Source organism: Rana temporaria, chromosome 11, assembly GCF_905171775.1.
Source record: "Rana temporaria chromosome 11, aRanTem1.1, whole genome shotgun sequence".
NCBI lineage: Eukaryota > Metazoa > Chordata > Amphibia > Anura > Ranidae > Rana > Rana temporaria.
Window position 1 is genome coordinate 142,824,442 of NC_053499.1, and position 16,603 is coordinate 142,841,044.

The 16,603-nt window shown below is 51.0% G+C and overlaps 1 protein-coding gene across 1 annotated transcript; it reads left to right on the forward strand.

Moving 5' to 3' along the window:
- The first annotated feature begins 4,786 nt into the window (after window positions 1-4,786).
- LOC120917056 (uncharacterized abhydrolase domain-containing protein DDB_G0269086-like) lies at window positions 4,787-12,585 on the forward strand. The gene is made up of 12 exons (XM_040328062.1): window positions 4,787-5,352; window positions 5,604-5,882; window positions 6,203-6,369; window positions 6,677-6,745; window positions 6,859-6,927; window positions 7,295-7,360; window positions 9,538-9,606; window positions 10,360-10,422; window positions 10,523-10,603; window positions 11,427-11,646; window positions 11,967-12,032; window positions 12,472-12,585. Exons 1-11 carry the CDS (start codon window positions 4,957-4,959, stop codon window positions 12,024-12,026), a joined length of 1,539 nt encoding a protein of 512 aa, XP_040183996.1. The 5' UTR covers window positions 4,787-4,956; the 3' UTR covers window positions 12,027-12,032; window positions 12,472-12,585.
- The last annotated feature ends 4,018 nt before the right edge of the window (window positions 12,586-16,603 follow it).

The window sequence follows — 16,603 nt, forward strand, 5'->3', positions numbered from 1 at the left end:
TCTCAAACTGTCCGATAACGTCCCTCTCAGATACAGCTTATCCCCTTTCACTGGGGGGGAAGTGGCTTGTCCCCGAAAGGGGCAATAAGCGGACTGTTATATTGCCGTTTTCTAGCCACACTCTAAATGTTTCTTCTGTGACTGAGGCCGTATCTCCAGATTTCCTTGGTCCCCACATTGTGTGACCCAGGCGTGATTGGCCTAGGTTTTTTTCTAAGGCTACCCATTTTTTCAGACATGTTCCATGAGTCCAGCCAATGGTCCTCCGTAGTACCGCTGCCTCATGGTACTTCTTAAAATCTGGGAGGTATAATCCTCCCCTGGATCTCGGCTCTGTCAGAGTCTTATTGGAAATACGTGGGGGGGGGGGTGAATTTCCCGATCATTGATCAGAGTGTTACAATAGGCTTTTGGGAAGCATTTGGAAGACATATAGGGCCCTTGGTAAGGTCACCATTCATTCTCCCAAACCAGGACAGCCCCCCCCCCCCCCCGGATATCCCTTCAGATCTTGTTTCATTGTATTTAGCAGTGGGAGGTGGTTCTCCCGGTATAGATCTACTTCCGACGAGGACAGGAGAATACCCAGGTACTTCAATCCCCTCCGCCTCCATGCAAAGTCATATGGACATTTAATATCTCTACACTCTGCCGGGGGGACAGAGACCTTCAGCACCTCGGCCTTTTCCTGGTTCATCTTTACATTTGATATTTCTCTGTATTTCTCAAATCCTTTCAGTACCTTTTGAGAGTGCTTGTCCCGGGTTTGGAATATATAACATTATGTCATCTGCAAATGCAGAGACCTTCTGTCCCTGTCCTGCTATTTCTAAGCCGGTAATTTCTTGGTTCCATCGTATGGTGGCCAACAATGGTTCCAGGGAGAGGACAAAAACTACGGGAGAGAGTGGGCAACCCTGACGGGGGCCATTCTATAATGTCTAGAGTACAATGCCTCATCTGTGGGCCTATGCCCGCATATCTCAGTGTCGCCAGCATATACCCCCAGTCTAGTCTATCCAAAGCCTTTTCGGCATCTACTGATAGACATATTAAAGGTTTTTCCCCCTTCTTGGCCCTATGAATCAGCAACACTGCTATTATTACTTTATCCCTTGCTTCCCTCCCAGGGACAAACCCCACCTGATCTTTATCTATCCTCTCGGCCAATATCCTTCCATACATTTTTATGTCTTCATTGATCAAGTATATTGGCCTATAGCTGGCGCATAGCGTTGGGTCTTTCCCTTCTTTAGGTATAAGGGTTATATGGGCCCCTAGGGCTTCTTGGCGCATCTCTACACCTTTCCCTATGGCATTCATATATTGCTGAAAAAATGTCCCAGTGAATTTCTTGTAATATAGTGAGGTGTAGCCATCTGGGCCCGGACATTTCCCTGCTTTAGTGTTTTTAATCGCCTGTTCAATTTCTTCCTTTGTAATTTCTCTTTCTAATTCACTAGTTCCTTCTTCTGATAGAGCTGGTATGTTTGCTTTTTCTAGGTACTGCTTGTGACGGTATTGGTATGATATCCCTGTCGACGTTCCCTTCTTCCCATAACGACAATCACCCCAATATTCCACGAGGAGGGATATCCCTGGAGTCGCCCAGAAAGCCACACATGAGACAAGCTTACTGCTGGAACCAAGACACTTTATTGACACAAAAACTCAGCTTATGTGTGGTTACAGCCTGTTAGGAACGCCCCCCTCACACAGTGGGGTTTCCCATACAGATTATAGGAGACAAGTCGGAGCCGACCATGCAGACATGTTTCTTTAGATAAAGACATCAGCGGAGTTAATTACTAGGTGTAACAGCCTGACCACAATGAAGCAATCAGAATAATTAACATGAGCCCCTTATCTAATCATTGTAAACAGTAAGGCCGGTCTCCTTCCCACACACAATAAATCAATTACCATTTGAACTAGGGAGCTGGCTGAGGAAGGGTCATTAACATGTCAATAGCTTGTGACACATGAACCAAGCAGGGAGATTTACACTGACATCCTTCACAATGGCCCCCCTTTTTCTCCCTGCTCCGGCAAACCCGGTTGGACCTTCCCTGGTCCAGTAGGGTTGACGGGTTCAGAGCTTTTAGTCCGAGGTTAACTCCGTTTGGCGTGACTGACCTCCATTGGTAACTGCTTCCGACTCAGGTATGCTACCGGGTCGTCAGATCACACGCCGGTCAGTCCCCAAGTCTTTGTGCGATCTGCAAAGTCACCAGAAGTCAGTGTGAAGACAGCGAATGGGTCTGTGCGCCGCCGTCTAGGTGTCCCGCTATGGGAGGGGGCAGGTTATGGCTCTGAAGTGACAATCACAGGAGATTCATAAAAAGAAAAAGTTATATTTGTTGAAATGCTGTAGCACTGGTGCTCAGAGTCCGGGGGGGGGGGGGGGGGAGAGGGGACTCAGAGCCCCATAAGGTCAGCCACCCCCTGCTCCCTCCGCAGCCGCCGGTTCTCCTCTTTGAGCTTCTCCAGCTCCATCTCCAGTTCATGGAGCCTGGGGGGGTCAGCCCGCTGTGACCTCAGGTGGTTGTTCTCCTCCTCCATGCGGCTTATGCACTCCTCCAGCTCTATGTACTCACGGATCAGATCCTGCTTGCTCATGTCCTGCAGGCTCTCCACGTGGTCCTTCATCATCAGGAACTGGGTGGTGGTGTAAGGGGCCACCGGTGGGCCCTTGGCGAACATCTCGGCCCGCATCTGGGGCGCCCGCTGCGATTCCATCTCCTCCAGTCGCTTCTTCTCCTCCCAGGTCCGCTGGTTATATGACTTCCAGGACCTCTTCTTCTTGGAGGGTAGCTGGCGGTGCCTCTTTCTGCCCAGCTCCCTCCAAGGCCCCTCCGGCTCATGGCGGTCGCCCATGACCAGCTGACAATGGTGTTCCCTGTTGTCCGTAATAACAGATTGTACCATGAGGGCTTCGTAAGGGGTGCCCAATGGTTCTTCCGGACCCAGCTCCTGGAGATCCCAAGCCGAGTCTACACAATGGGCTGCTGCTGGTGGGCGGTACCCAGGTTGAGACCAATTTGACCTGGTGTTGTCGTTCATGGGGCAATTCTGCTTGAAGTGACCCAACTGTTTGCACCGGAAGCAGCGTTGTTCGTTGTCCTCCTGGCGTGGGTAGCGAGGGCTAGATGTCATCGGTCTGTTAGGCGGTTGGTATCTAGCGGCTGGTGGGTGTGAGGGCGCCGTTGGTTGTGGAGGTTGTACCCGTGGTGTGACCTGGTTTGTCTTGCGAGTATCCGCATATTCATCCGCCAACTTCGCGGCCTCTGGTAGAGTCATGGGCCTGCGATCTCTCACCCAATCTTTGACATCCGTCTGGATGTGATTGTAAAATTGCTCCAGGAGCATTAGTTGCAAAATGTCCTCTGCGGTGGTGGCCTGGCTGCTGTTAACCCAGTTAGAGGCCGACAGGGACAGCTGGCATGCCCATTCTGCGTAAGAGTCTTTCGTGGTTTTGCGTGAGTCCCTGAACTTCTGTCGGTGGGACTCTGGGGTTACTGCATAACGAGCCAGGAGCGCTTCTTTAACCCGGGCGTAGCTATGGATATCCTGATCTGGCACGGTCCGGAAAGCATCAGAAGCTTTGCCTGACAGTTTGCCTGACAATATTGCAACCCACTCTCTTCTAGCAATTCGGTGCAGGTTACATTGTCGCTCAAAGTCTGCCAGGTAGTTATCAATTTCACAGTCCTTTTCATCAAAAGCTTTAAAAGCGCTAAACGGAATCTTCCTTGCGTCTGCTGTGCTGTACTCACTGTTCGTAGAAGGTGCGGCTGCTTGTTGGACTGCTGCCAGTTTTAACTGTAGCTCTGCGTCCCTTATTTGTTTATCCTTCTGTAGTTCTGCGTCCCTTATTTGTTTAGCCTCCTGTAGTTCTGCGTCCCTTATTTGTTTATCCTTCTGTAGTTCTGCGTCCCTTATTTGTTTAGCCTCCTCCGCTAACAGGTCCATCACTTTCAGAACCACATCCGGCGTTGGGTTCGGGCCGAACCACGCTAGCTTCTCTCTCATTAGCTTGTTGGCTGGCGATTCCTCCTCCTGAATCACTGGTGTCTCCATCTCTTGTACTGCTGGCGTTGCTGCAATCCCGTCCTCCTGGTCTAGCTCCATTAATTCTGCTATGATGACCCGCTTGGTTTTGTTGCTAGCGATCCTTCCACGAACTTCCAGTAGTTCTTCCAGTGTCTGCTTGGAATCCGGGTGTGAAGGGGAATAGAAGGGAAAAATCCCGCTGCTACCAACCAATTGTGACGGTATTGGTATGATATCCCCGTCAACGTTCCCTTCTTCCCATAACGACAATCACCCCAATATTCCACGAGGAGGGATATCCCTGGAGTCGCCCAGAAAGCCACACATGAGACAAGCTTACTGCTGGAACCAAGACACTTTATTGACACAAAAACTCAGCTTATGTGTGGTTACAGCCTGTTAGGAACGCCCCCCTCACACAGTGGGGTTTCCCATACAGATTATAGGAGACAAGTCGGAGCCGACCATGCAGACATGTTTCTTTAGATAAAGACATCAGCGGAGTTAATTACTAGGTGTAACAGCCTGACCACAATGAAGCAATCAGAATAATTAACATGAGCCCCTTATCTAATCATTGTAAACAGTAAGGCCGGTCTCCTTCCCACACACAATAAATCAATTACCATTTGAACTAGGGAGCTGGCTGAGGAAGGGTCATTAACATGTCAATAGCTTGTGACACATGAACCAAGCAGGGAGATTTACACTGACATCCTTCACACTGCTCTATTCTGTTTTTCCTAAATTGGGTTTCCTCCGCATGGAACAGTTTTTGATGGGGGCAATTTGATGGAACAGTTTTTGATGGGGCAGTTTTTTATGGGGGCAGTTTTGATTGGGCAATAGAATGTGGGCAATTTGATGGGGCAGTTTTGATGGAATGAATGAAAGTTGTAATTGATGTCTGAGCTCTATAAAAGAAAGATCACAACTAATGTTTCCTATTTGTGGGTATTACAGGAGATGTCAGCGAAGGACGATCAGATGAAGAAGATGGAAAACAGTTACACGGAATGTATGAAAGCCCTGAAAGACAAGGAGGAGGCAGATAAGAAAGAGAAGGAGACCTGGAAGAAGGAGCTGGAAGAGAAGCTGGGCATTGTCCAGAAGGAGTGGGAAGAGAAGAGCGAGAGGAATGGGGTTGCCCTTCAGGAGCAGTGTAAGGAAGCCAATGAGAAGCAGCGGAACATGGAGGAACAACTGATGAAGATGATGGAGGAGTTGAAGGTGATGAAGGAGCAGCATGAAAAGGAGAAGGAGATGGAGGAGCAAATGGATAACATGATGGAGGCAATGGTAAGTATCAGATTGTTGGGGTGTCATTGCGATGGAGCCTACCACACACGGCCGCAATTTCCCAACCAAAAGCTCCCATCGGACTTTTCTTGTGGGAATTTCCGATCGTGTGTACGCCATATTAGTCTTACATAGGTGGCTGCCAAAGGGTGAAATAATCCTCTGTGCTCCCGACCTCCACAATCTGCATTACATTTCACACACTATAAGCTACTCAATGCTTTGACATTTCATTGATTTTCTTCTTCCAGGAACAAAAGATGAAGGCCGGGCGTGATCGGGCCGAGCGTGATCGGGCCAAGAAGGATCAGGATGAGAAGGATCAGGCCGAGAAAGATCGAACCAAGAAGGATCAGGATGAAAAGGATCGGGTCAAGAAGGATCGAGCCAAGAAGAATCAGAATGAAAAGGATCGGGCCAAGAAGGATCAGAATGAAAAGGATCAGGCCGAGAAGGATCGAGCCAAGAAGGATCAGAATGAAAAGGATCGAGCCAAGAAGGATCAGGATGAAAAGGCACAGGATGAGAAGGTAGGGGTGATAGGATTAGTAGTCTTAGGGTTACCTAACCCTAACCCTCTAACCCTGACCCTCTAACCCTAACCCAAGCCCTAACCTTAACCCTAACCCCCCTCTAACCCTAACCTAACCCGAACTCTCTAACCCTAACCCAAGCCCTAACCCTGAACCTCTAACCCTGACCCTCTAACCCCAACCCCCTAACCTTAACCCCAAGCCCTAACCTTAACCCCCCTCTAACCCGAACTCTCTAACCCTAACCCCCTAACCCTAACCCTTATTTGTTCTTTATACAAAGTAATGTAATCTAATGGTCTCTTTTCTCTTATTAGATGATGACGGAGTCGGACCTTCAGAAACAGAAGTTCGCACTTTCCTTTATGCAGATGAAGGATCTGGAGCCCGGTGCTCTGCCCAGGCTGATGGAGGAAAGGTCAAAGGAGACCCTCCAGCCGGTAAAGTTGCAGCCACTACACGTTAAAGTGGCGGCGGACCTCCTGTAAGTGATGATTTCTTCTGTCTTTGGTAGGGGAAGTCTATGTGTACAACTGATCTGCTGGAAGCCGAGACCTTCCTATACAGATATGCTGTACATACAGACTGGTGCCGGCACCCCCCTCTCTCTCCTGCCTCCTGATTGACCTCTCCACCTGATGGTGGCCAATCATGAAGCCGGTGAGGCCGGGCCAAGTGCTCCTATTGGGAGATTATTGGGCTCCCCGAGGATATGTGCCGGCACCAACATTCAGTAGAAAATGTATTTTTATCATAAGAAAGAAATAACCGCCAACTGTTTTCTCTTCTAGGACCGCCAAGATCACGTTTGAGAGTTGTCCTTGCTGCAAATTCGGAGTGTCCCAGACCAAAGCCATCAAGTAAGTCTATACCATCCTCTTGTACCCCAGACTCCACCCTCTTGTACCCGGACTCCACCCGGACTCCAGGAAGAAAACAATAAAATAATCTCTAACTGTTTTTTCTCTTCTAGCACCTCGGAGATCTTTGATTTGCTATGCCCTTCCTGCTACAGCCTGATGAAGAAGCTGAGCTCCGCCCAGTAAGTATCCTCCAATCATAGAAAGATGTTTTGTATTCCTCACATGCGTGTATCCGGACATCCCATAATATCATTACATTTATTATTGGGGAGGGGTGTCCCCCTTTCTCTCCTGCCTCCTGATTGGCCACCATCAGATCGAGGGGTCAATCATGAAGCCGGTGAGGCCGTGCCAAGTGCTCCTATTGGGAGATTGTTGGGCCCTTCATTTGACGGGCCCCCCGGGGGGGAACCCTGGAAGGCCCCTGAGGATATATGCCGGCACCAACATTCAGGAAACACTTCAGAGAGGAAGAAATTAGTAGAAAATGTATTTTTATCATGATAAGAAAGCAATGAAATAACCGCCAACTGTTTTCTCTTCTAGGATCATGGAGGTGTGTAAATTCTGTCCTTGGTGCGGCCACACAGCGTCCCGGAGAAGACCCACCAAGTAAGTATATCCCTCCTATTGTACCCCCCCCATGGGACCCCGATGTAAGAGGGGGGCTCTGATGGGACCCTGATGTAAGGGGGGCTCTGATGGGGACCCTGATGTAAGGGGGGTTTCTGACGTGGACCCTGATGTAAGGGGGGCTCTGACGTGGACCCTGATGTAAGGGGGGCTCTGTCGGGGACCCTGATATAAGGGGGGCCCCTGACGGGGACCCTGATGTAAGGGGGGGGGCTCTGATGGGGACCCTGATGTAAGGGGGGCTCTGATGGGGACCCTGATGTAAGGGGGGGCTCTGATGGGGACCCTGATATAAGGGGGGCTCTGATGGGGACCCTGATGTAAGGGGGGGCTCTGACGGGGACCCTGATGTAAGGGGGGGCTCTGACGGGGACCCTGATGTAAGGGGGGCTCTGACAGGGACCCTGATGTAAGGGGGGCTCTGACGGGGACCCTGATGTAAGGGGGGGCTCTGATGGGGACCCTGATATAAGGGGGGCCCCTGATGGGGACCCTGATGTAAGGGGGGGGGCTCTGATGGGGACCCTGATGTAAGGGGGGGGGCTCTGACGGGGACCCTGATGTAAGGGGGGGCTCTGACAGGGACCCTGATATAAGGGGGGCTCTGACGGGGACCCTGATATAAGGGAGGGGCTCTGATGGGGACCCTGATATAAGATAAGGGGGGGCTCTGATGGGGACCCTGATATAAGGGGGGCTCTGACGGGGACCCTGATGTAAGGGGGGCTCTGACGGGGACCCTGATGTAAGGGGGGCTCTGACGGGGACCCTGATGTAAGGGGGTGCTCTGATGGGGACCCTGATATACCTGATAGGGACCCTGATGTAAGGGGGGGGCTCTGATGGGGACCCTGATGTAAGGGGGGGGGGCTCTGATGGGGACCCTGATGTAAGGGGGGGCTCTGATGGGGACCCTGATGTAAGGGGGGGCTCTGATGGGGACCCTGATGTAAGGGGGGGCTCTGATGGGGACCCTGATGTGAGGGGGGGCTCTGATGGGGACCCTGATGTAAGGGGGGGGCTCTGATGGGGACCCTGATGTAAGGGGGGCTCTGATGGGGACCCTGATGTAAGGGGGGGCTCTGATGGGGACCCTGATATAAGGGGGGCTCTGATGGGGACCCTGATGTAAGGGGGGGCTCTGATGGGGACCCTGATATAAGGGGGGCCCCTGATGTAAGGGGGGGGGCTCTGATGGGGACCCTGATGTAAGGGGGGGGGGGGGCTCTGACGGGGACCCTGATGTAAGGGGGGCTCTGACGGGGACCCTGATATAAGGGGGGGCTCTGATGGGGACCCTGATATAAGATAAGGGGGGGCTCTGATGGGGACCCTGATATAAGGGGGGCTCTGACGGGGACCCTGATGTAAGGGGGGCTCTGACGGGGACCCTGATGTAAGGGGGGCTCTGACGGGGACCCTGATGTAAGGGGGGCTCTGACAGGGACCCTGATGTAAGGGGGGGCTCTGATGGGGACCCTGATATACCCGATAGGGACCCTGATGTAAGGGGGGGGGGGCTCTGATGGGGACCCTGATGTAAGGGGGGGGGCTCTGATGGGGACCCTGATGTAAGGGGGGGCTCTGATGGGGACCCTGATGTAAGGGGGGCTCTGATGGGGACCCTGATGTAAGGGGGGCTCTGATGGGGACCCTGATGTAAGGGGGGGCTCTGATGGGGACCCTGATGTAAGGGGGGGCTCTGATGGGGACCCTGATGTAAGGGGGGCTCTGATGGGGACCCTGATATAAGGGGGGATCTGATGGGGACCCTGATATAAGGGGGGGGGCTCTGATGGGGACCCTGATATAAGATAAGGGGGGGGCTCTGATGGGGACCCTGATATAAGGGGGGCTCTGATGGGGACCATGATATAAGGGGGGGGGGTCTCTGATGGGGACCTTGATATAAGATAAGGGGGGGCTCTGATGGGGACCCTGATATAAGGGGGGCTCTGATGGGGACCCTGATATAAGGGGGGCTCTGATGGGGACCATGATATAAGGGGGGGATCTGATGGGGACCATGATATAAGGGGGGGATCTGATGGGGACCATGATATAAGGGGGGGGGCTCTGAAGGGGACCCTGATGTAGTGACGAGTAGAAAGACTTATTAGTATCAATGAAATAACCTCCAATGTTTTCTCTTGTAGGACGGTGGGGATCCCTGATTTGCTGTGCTCTGACTGTCATACCCTGATGGACAAGCTGCGCTCCGGCCGGTAAGTATATTCCAATGATAGAAAGATATTTCTTATTGTATTCCTCACATGGGTGTTTTCCCGGACATCCCATAATATCATTACATTTATTATTGGAGGGGGGGGGGGGGTCCTGAGGTCAGAATATAATCGCTCAGCGGGGAGATCGCTAACACCCCATACTTAGTACAGCAATCTCCCCCCCAAGCTCTTCCACTAGATTTTACCAGACCCACATCTTATGTCAATAGCACTGATGGGGACCCTGATATAAGGGGGGGCTCTGATGGGGACCCTGATATAAGGGGGGGCTCTGATGGGGACCCTGATATAAGGGGGGCTCTGATGGGGACCCTGATATAAGGGGGGCTCTGATGGGGACCGTGATGTAAGGGGGGCCTCTGATGGGGACCGTGATATAAGGGGGGCCTCTGATGGGGACCCTGATATAAGGGAGGCCTCTGATGGGGACCCTGATATAAGGGGGGCCTCTGATGGGGACCCTAATAAAAGGGGGGACCCTGATATAAGGGAGGCTCTGATGGTGACTGTAATATAAGGGGGGCTCTTATGGGGACCCTAATATAAGGGGGGCCTCTGATGGGGACCCTAATATAAGGGGGGCCTCTGATGGGGACCGTGATATAAGGGGGGCCTCTGATGGGGACCCTGATATAAGGGGGGCTCTGATGGGGACCCTGAATGTAGTGATGAGTAGAAAGACCTTCTTAGTAACAAAGCAATGAAATAACTTCCATCTCTCTTCTTTTCTAGGACCATGGACATCTCCGATTTGCCGTGCTCTGCCTGCCCACTGCTGCAGCCATTGCCCAACCAGTAAGTATCACATGGGTGTTCCCGGACATCTGGACATCCCATAATATCATTACATTTATTATTGGATTTCATTCTTCTACTGACTTTCTTTTCTTATCAGAGAGATAAAGATGACCCCAAATCCTCCTTCAGGACGGAAACCGACAATAATGGGAGAAAGAGTCGCCAGGCTTCACTCTGCGTAAGTATGGGAAAACCAAGGGTTAAAGGGGGAGGGGAAACCAAGCGTTAAAGGGGGAGGGGAAACCAAGCATTAAAGGGGGAGGGGAAACCAAGCATTAAAGGGGGAGGGGAAACCAAGCGTTAAAGGGGGAGGGGAAACCAAGCGTTAAAAGGGGGAGGGGAAACCAAGGGTTAAAAGGGGGAGGGGAAACCAAGGGTTAAAGGGGGGAGAGGAAACCAAGCGTTAAAGGGGGAGGGGGAACCAAGGGTTTAAGGGGAAGAGACAGGGAGGAGCAGGAAAGATCTGGCCATACATACACTTTAATGCTCCTCTGGCAAGATCTCCTACATATGTGTAGGACTATGGGAGGGATATTATGCGGCTCCATGGAGATGGATTCTTCTGGACGAGGGCAGATAATCCACAACATTTCTAAGGCCTCATCAACTAATCTCAGTCCTATGTGCCAATGATGGGGTATAGAAGGGCAGAGGCGGCTCTTTAATTAGACGGTCGCCTAAGGCCTCGCACTCACAGGGGCCTCACAAAGCCTCTGTAGAAGGGTATCTTGGGGTGCCCATAAATAGACCTCTATGGTAGTGAGATAAGAGGGTGTGAGACATCTCCTGCTACCTGTCACCCAATCAATGGACAGGACTCCTTCCCATCACTCCGGGATTCTGTAACCTTTATGATCCTTACCGGATGGTGCCGGGGTGATGTGAGAATGGATGATGGGAGAGCAGATCACGTATGCTCAGATATCGATCACATGGGAATGGGATCAGCTGGGATAAAGTACTATAATGACCTCTAATCTCATATCTCCTTTTCTTATTAGTAAAAAGCTCGCGACCGGCCAAGCAACCGATGCACAGAAGATCTACAAGACTACAACATTGGAGAGTCCATCGATCATCGCACCATTGAAGACAAAGCCAACGATCATCGCACCATTGAAGACAAAGCCAACGATCATCACACCATTGAAGACAAAGCCAACGATCATCACACCATTGAAGAAAAATCTACAGCTCCTCCCAAAACGGAAGACAACCATAGTAAGTACTCTAAAGGATGAAGGACAGTAGGGTGGTCACTGTCCCGGATGAGGGTGGTCACTGTCCCGGATGAGGGTGGTCACTGTCCCGGATGAGGGTGGTCACTGTCCCGGATGAGGGTGGTCACTGTCCCGGATGAGGGTGGTCACTGTCCCGGATGAGGGTGGTCACTGTACCGGATGAGGGTGGTCACCGTACCGGATGAGGGTGGTCACTATATCCCCCCCCCCATGTCCCCTCCATCTGATCTCTTTATATTAGTATTCTGTATAGAAATTTCTGTATTTAATCATTTTTATCTATTTTTCTCCACCAACCAGTCACTCCGACTCCCATGGATCTCCGTAGAAGATCAGAGCTCCTCCCACAATTCTCGCTGAAGAAAGGTAAGGAACCATCTACCATCCTCATTTGTGTTTAGATAGTGAAGGGAAGAAGGTGATAAGTCACCCTACTGATCTCATGATGTACCCAGGGGCCCATTCCAACCCCCCTCCCCAGGGGGCCCATTCCAACCCCCCTCCCCCCAGGGGCCCATTCCAACTTCCCCAGGGGCCCATTCCAACTCCCCCGGGGACCCATTCCAACCCCCCTCCCCTGGGGGGCCCGACCTTCTCTGGAGATCATCATGTCCTCCCCTCTTATTCTTCACCCACAATGTCTATGGGAGAGTCTCCTATAATATACAAGTCATACTAACCATGGATGAGATCAGTAGGTGTGACTTCTCTCTTCTTCCCCCAATCACAATCCCAAAGTGTGCTCTATAAACTATTTCCTTCTATAGTGGGATTTATTTCTATGTCTCTTTGTTTTATCTCTCAGGAAACACCAATCCCGTAACTTGGCGTTGATCCCAAGGTGACCGTCCGTAAGCCTAATGAAGAAGGAGTATGATTTTTCAGAGGGACGCCGTGAGAGGAGTACAGAGGGACGTCGTGAGACAAGGGTTTGGGGATGGGAAAGTAAGGGGGATGAGAGTGAGGGGGGTTGGGGATGAGAGAGAAATTGAGGGGGGTTGGGGATTAGAGAGGGGGGTTGGGGATTAGAGAGGGGGATTGGGGATGAGAGAGGGGGATTGGGGATGAGAGAGGGGGATTGGGGATGAGAGAGAGGGGATTGGGGATGAGAGAGAGGGGATTGGGGATGAGAGAGAGGGATTGGGGATGAGAGAGAGGGGATTAGGGATTGGAGAGGGGGATTGGGGATGAGAGAGGGGGGATTGAGGATTAGAGAGGGGGGGATTGAGGATTAGAGAGGGGGGATTGAGGATTAAAGAGAGGGGGGATTGAGGATTAGAGAGGGGGGGGGGGGATTGAGGATTAGAGAGGGGGGGGATTGATGATTAGAGAGGGGGGGGATTGGGGACGAGATAGGGGGATTGGGGGATGAGAAAGAGGGGATGAGAAAGAGGGAACTGGGGATGAGAAAAGTTAAACAAATTAATTTAAAAAAAGAAATGTTTTATTGTTGCTGTGTGTTATTGTTACCCATTGTTGTTTGCTTTGTGGGAACGCCAATCAGCTGCAGCACTGATCTGTGTATTTTGACAGCGGCAGGGTGCTGCTCTCACAATACATACGTCAGTGCCTGCAGCGCTCCAGGGGGAAATTTCTCCAGCTACAGTAAAAAAAAGAAAAAAGCAAGTGTATGGCGAAGCATTAGGAGCGTGGGGTGGTCAGCGGGCGGATCGCTCCTATGCTTCACCATATACTTTATTCACTTTTTTCTGGCAGAGACTACTTCATTCATATCGCACCAGAGATCGTTGATCCAGGGAATATCTGATTGCCTCCCAGGGGATCAGGAAGGATGGACCAATGTCTTTATAAACCTCACTATGTAACATCGATCGATGTGAATGGAGGAATCTGTTCTCTTTTTCGTATGCCCAGCATTAGGAGCGTGGGGTGGTCAGCGGGCGGATCGCTCCTATGCTGTGGCCAATGGTTTTTACGGGCAGAGATTTGTTCATCCACATCGATCGATGTGAATGGAGGAATCTGCTATGTATGCCCAACATACCCAATTAGGAGAGAGTAGATGGCACACACAGATTATAAGACGTCCAGATGTACATAAACTGACCGCTCCATGCTTTAGATAGATGTACACACACACAAGCCAATTAGGAGAGAGTAGATCGCACACACAGATTATAGGATGAGGCCGTACTACAAACATACACCCAACATTAGAGAAAGTATGACTAGCATCCAGTAGGGTAGCTTAGTGTAGATCCTGCCCTAGAAGAGTCTACCTTGTCGTGGTGGGCAGGCTTGGAATCTCTTGGTCAGAAGAGTGTCAGCGAATGGGCGAGAGGATCACTAGATCTTCACTTCTGGCCAATTGATTTTTACCAAAGGACTCTTGGGGTTAATCCGAGTATATAGAGATAGAAAAGGAAACAATGTGTCTGGATCCAGAATTCTACTTTCATAAACACATTAAAAATGTTGTAGATTTATATTTGAATTGCTTCTTCTTTTATGTAACCCTTTCATGATCGGGGGGTCATTACCCCTTGGATGCCCAGGCCACATTTACAAGGCTGGAAGGGGCTCTATGGCGACTGTGGGGGAGGGGAGGTGTAATAGATGTTTATGTAGTAAAGTGATTGAGAAAAAACCTGCAAGACAAAGACATAATAATAATGAAGAGCATCTCATTATCAATGACTTACCTCGAAGCCCCCGCAGCCGTTCCTCAGACATCGCTCCGGGGGGCCCGACATCGCTCCCGGAGTTACTTCCGGGTATTGCGGGCCCCGGAGACACGATGACGTCACTTCCACGCATGCACGCGGGAGCCGCCCGTAACGGCGCACTCACTAAAGCAGCGGCACGTACGGCAGTTTTCTGCAGCGCGCATGTGCCGACCACATCGGAAAATACAGGAGAGATCTCCTAAACCAGTGATGGGGAACCTCGGCACCCCGGAGGTTTTGGAACTACTTTTCCCATGATGCTCTTGCACTCTGCAGGGTAGTGGAGCATCATGGGAAATGTAGGAGGTGTCGAGGTTCCCCATCACTGTCCTAAAGCGTTCCGGTGTTGGAGATATCCGGGGAGCGACAGGTAAGTCTTATTATAGACTATTGTAAGGGGCCATGTGTCCTCGCCATGTATGTACTGACACGCCCCTTATGTGACAGTAGTGACACGCCCCTCTCCATGGTGACATCGGGGGTCTTCACCCCAAGAACAGAACATACCATGAAATCCTGGAATGAAACTTTCCCCTAAACTAGGAAAAGAGATGAAAGTTCTCGGGAATATCTGGGGAATTCTCTCCTGTTATCCGGGATGAGGATCTGCTCTATTCAGAGGAAGAGTTTTCCTCCCCTCACAATCTATACTTTAGTATCAAGTCTCTCTCGTCTCCGACATTCCACATTTTACCATTTCTTCTTTTTCCCGCATTCTGCAGGTCTGTCCCGGGCAGTGCCGATCCTGACCTCCCTGGGGCCCTAAGCAAAATGACATGGCACATTAAAAATGAGAAGCGGGGGGCGCTGACGACAGTGACATGTCACATTAAAGAAAGTTGAGAAGCGGGGGAGAAATGACATCTTACATTAAATTGAGAAGCAGGGGGTGCTGACTTCTTACCTCTTTGCCCATGCAGCCAGCGAGTTGAGAAGCGGGGTGAGGGGGCGAAAATGACTACTCACCAGGCGGTGCCTCTAGTAATTTGGGGGGCCCTAAGCGGCTTGCATAATGAGCCTATAGGGCGGATCGGCCCTGGTCCCGGGTACCTTCACTCTGGGACAATACAGTTTCCCGGAATGAAACTGACACAGGTCCCAGCATGACCCCCCCAAAGCTAAAGATGTGACCCCCCCCGCCCCCCAAATAGTGAAGAACTACAGGTCCCAGCATAGATCTGTGAAATCTATGGGATCACTCTCTAGATCTCATAGGTTCATGCTGGGAGTTTCAAATTGGGGGGGGGGGTCACACCCTTAGATCTCAGGGGTTCATGCTGGGACAGGTAGTCCTTTATTTTGGGGGGTGTGATCTCCCCAAAGTTAAAGGAATACAGGCCCCAGCATGACCCCCCCAGAGCTAAAGATGTGAGACCCCCCGCCCCCCAAATAGTGAAGGACTACAGGTCCCAGCATGAACCCCTCAGAGCTGAAGATGTGACCACCTGACAGAACCCAGCAGAGGTGTGTGAGGGGGGACCAGGAAAGAACATGGGGGGGGGGGGGGCGAGAGCACAAGTGAGGCAGAGAACACAGGGAGGAAAAGCAGAGCATGGGGGTGGCAGAGACCATTTAGTACTCAGATGGTGAGTCAGGACTTCTCATCCAACATCAGTTTCAGTTTATCATCAATTCCGTGTATGGGTGTCACAGGGACAGGAAGTGAGAAATTTCCACCATGGTGACACAGGTGATCACACTTCCTGTCCCAGTGACACTCACTCCCCACATTCCTTGTATGGGAGTCACAGGGAAGTCACCTGACCTCATCCCTACCGATCACCCGACCTCACCCCTACCGATCACCCGACCTCAGAAATGGGGACAAAGTCTTTTTCCGAATCTAACAGGTTTACTTTTAAGATTGTCCTGTATTTGTCTCCATCCATCAACTCTGACCAGCTTCCCTGTCCCTGCTGAAGAAAAGAATCCCCACCACATGATGCTACCACCATGTTTCACGGTGGGGATGGTGTGTTCAGGGTGATGGGCAGTGTTAGTTTTCCCCACACATAGCTGAAAGTTGAATTTTGGTGTCATGTGACCAGAGCACCTTCTTCCACATGTTTGCTGTGTCCCCCACATGGCTTCTCACAAACTACAAACAGGACTTATGTCTTTCTTCTTGTCACTCTTCCATAAAGGGCAGATTTGTGGAGAGCACCACTAATAGTTGTCCTGTGGACAGATTCTCCCCAGTATGTGTGTTCCCTCTGTACTGGGAACACACATCGGTCTCCTCACCTGACA

Coding starts and splice junctions, on each gene's coding strand:
- LOC120917056 (XM_040328062.1), top strand. CDS start 4,957: ATGTCTGAGCTCTATAAAAGAAAGATCACAACTAATGTTTCCTATTTG. Junction 6,928..7,294: donor AAGAAGCTGAGCTCCGCCCA/GTAAGTATCCTC, acceptor TTTCTCTTCTAG/GATCATGGAGGTGTGTAAAT. Junction 11,647..11,966: donor CAAAACGGAAGACAACCATA/GTAAGTACTCTA, acceptor TCCACCAACCAG/TCACTCCGACTCCCATGGAT.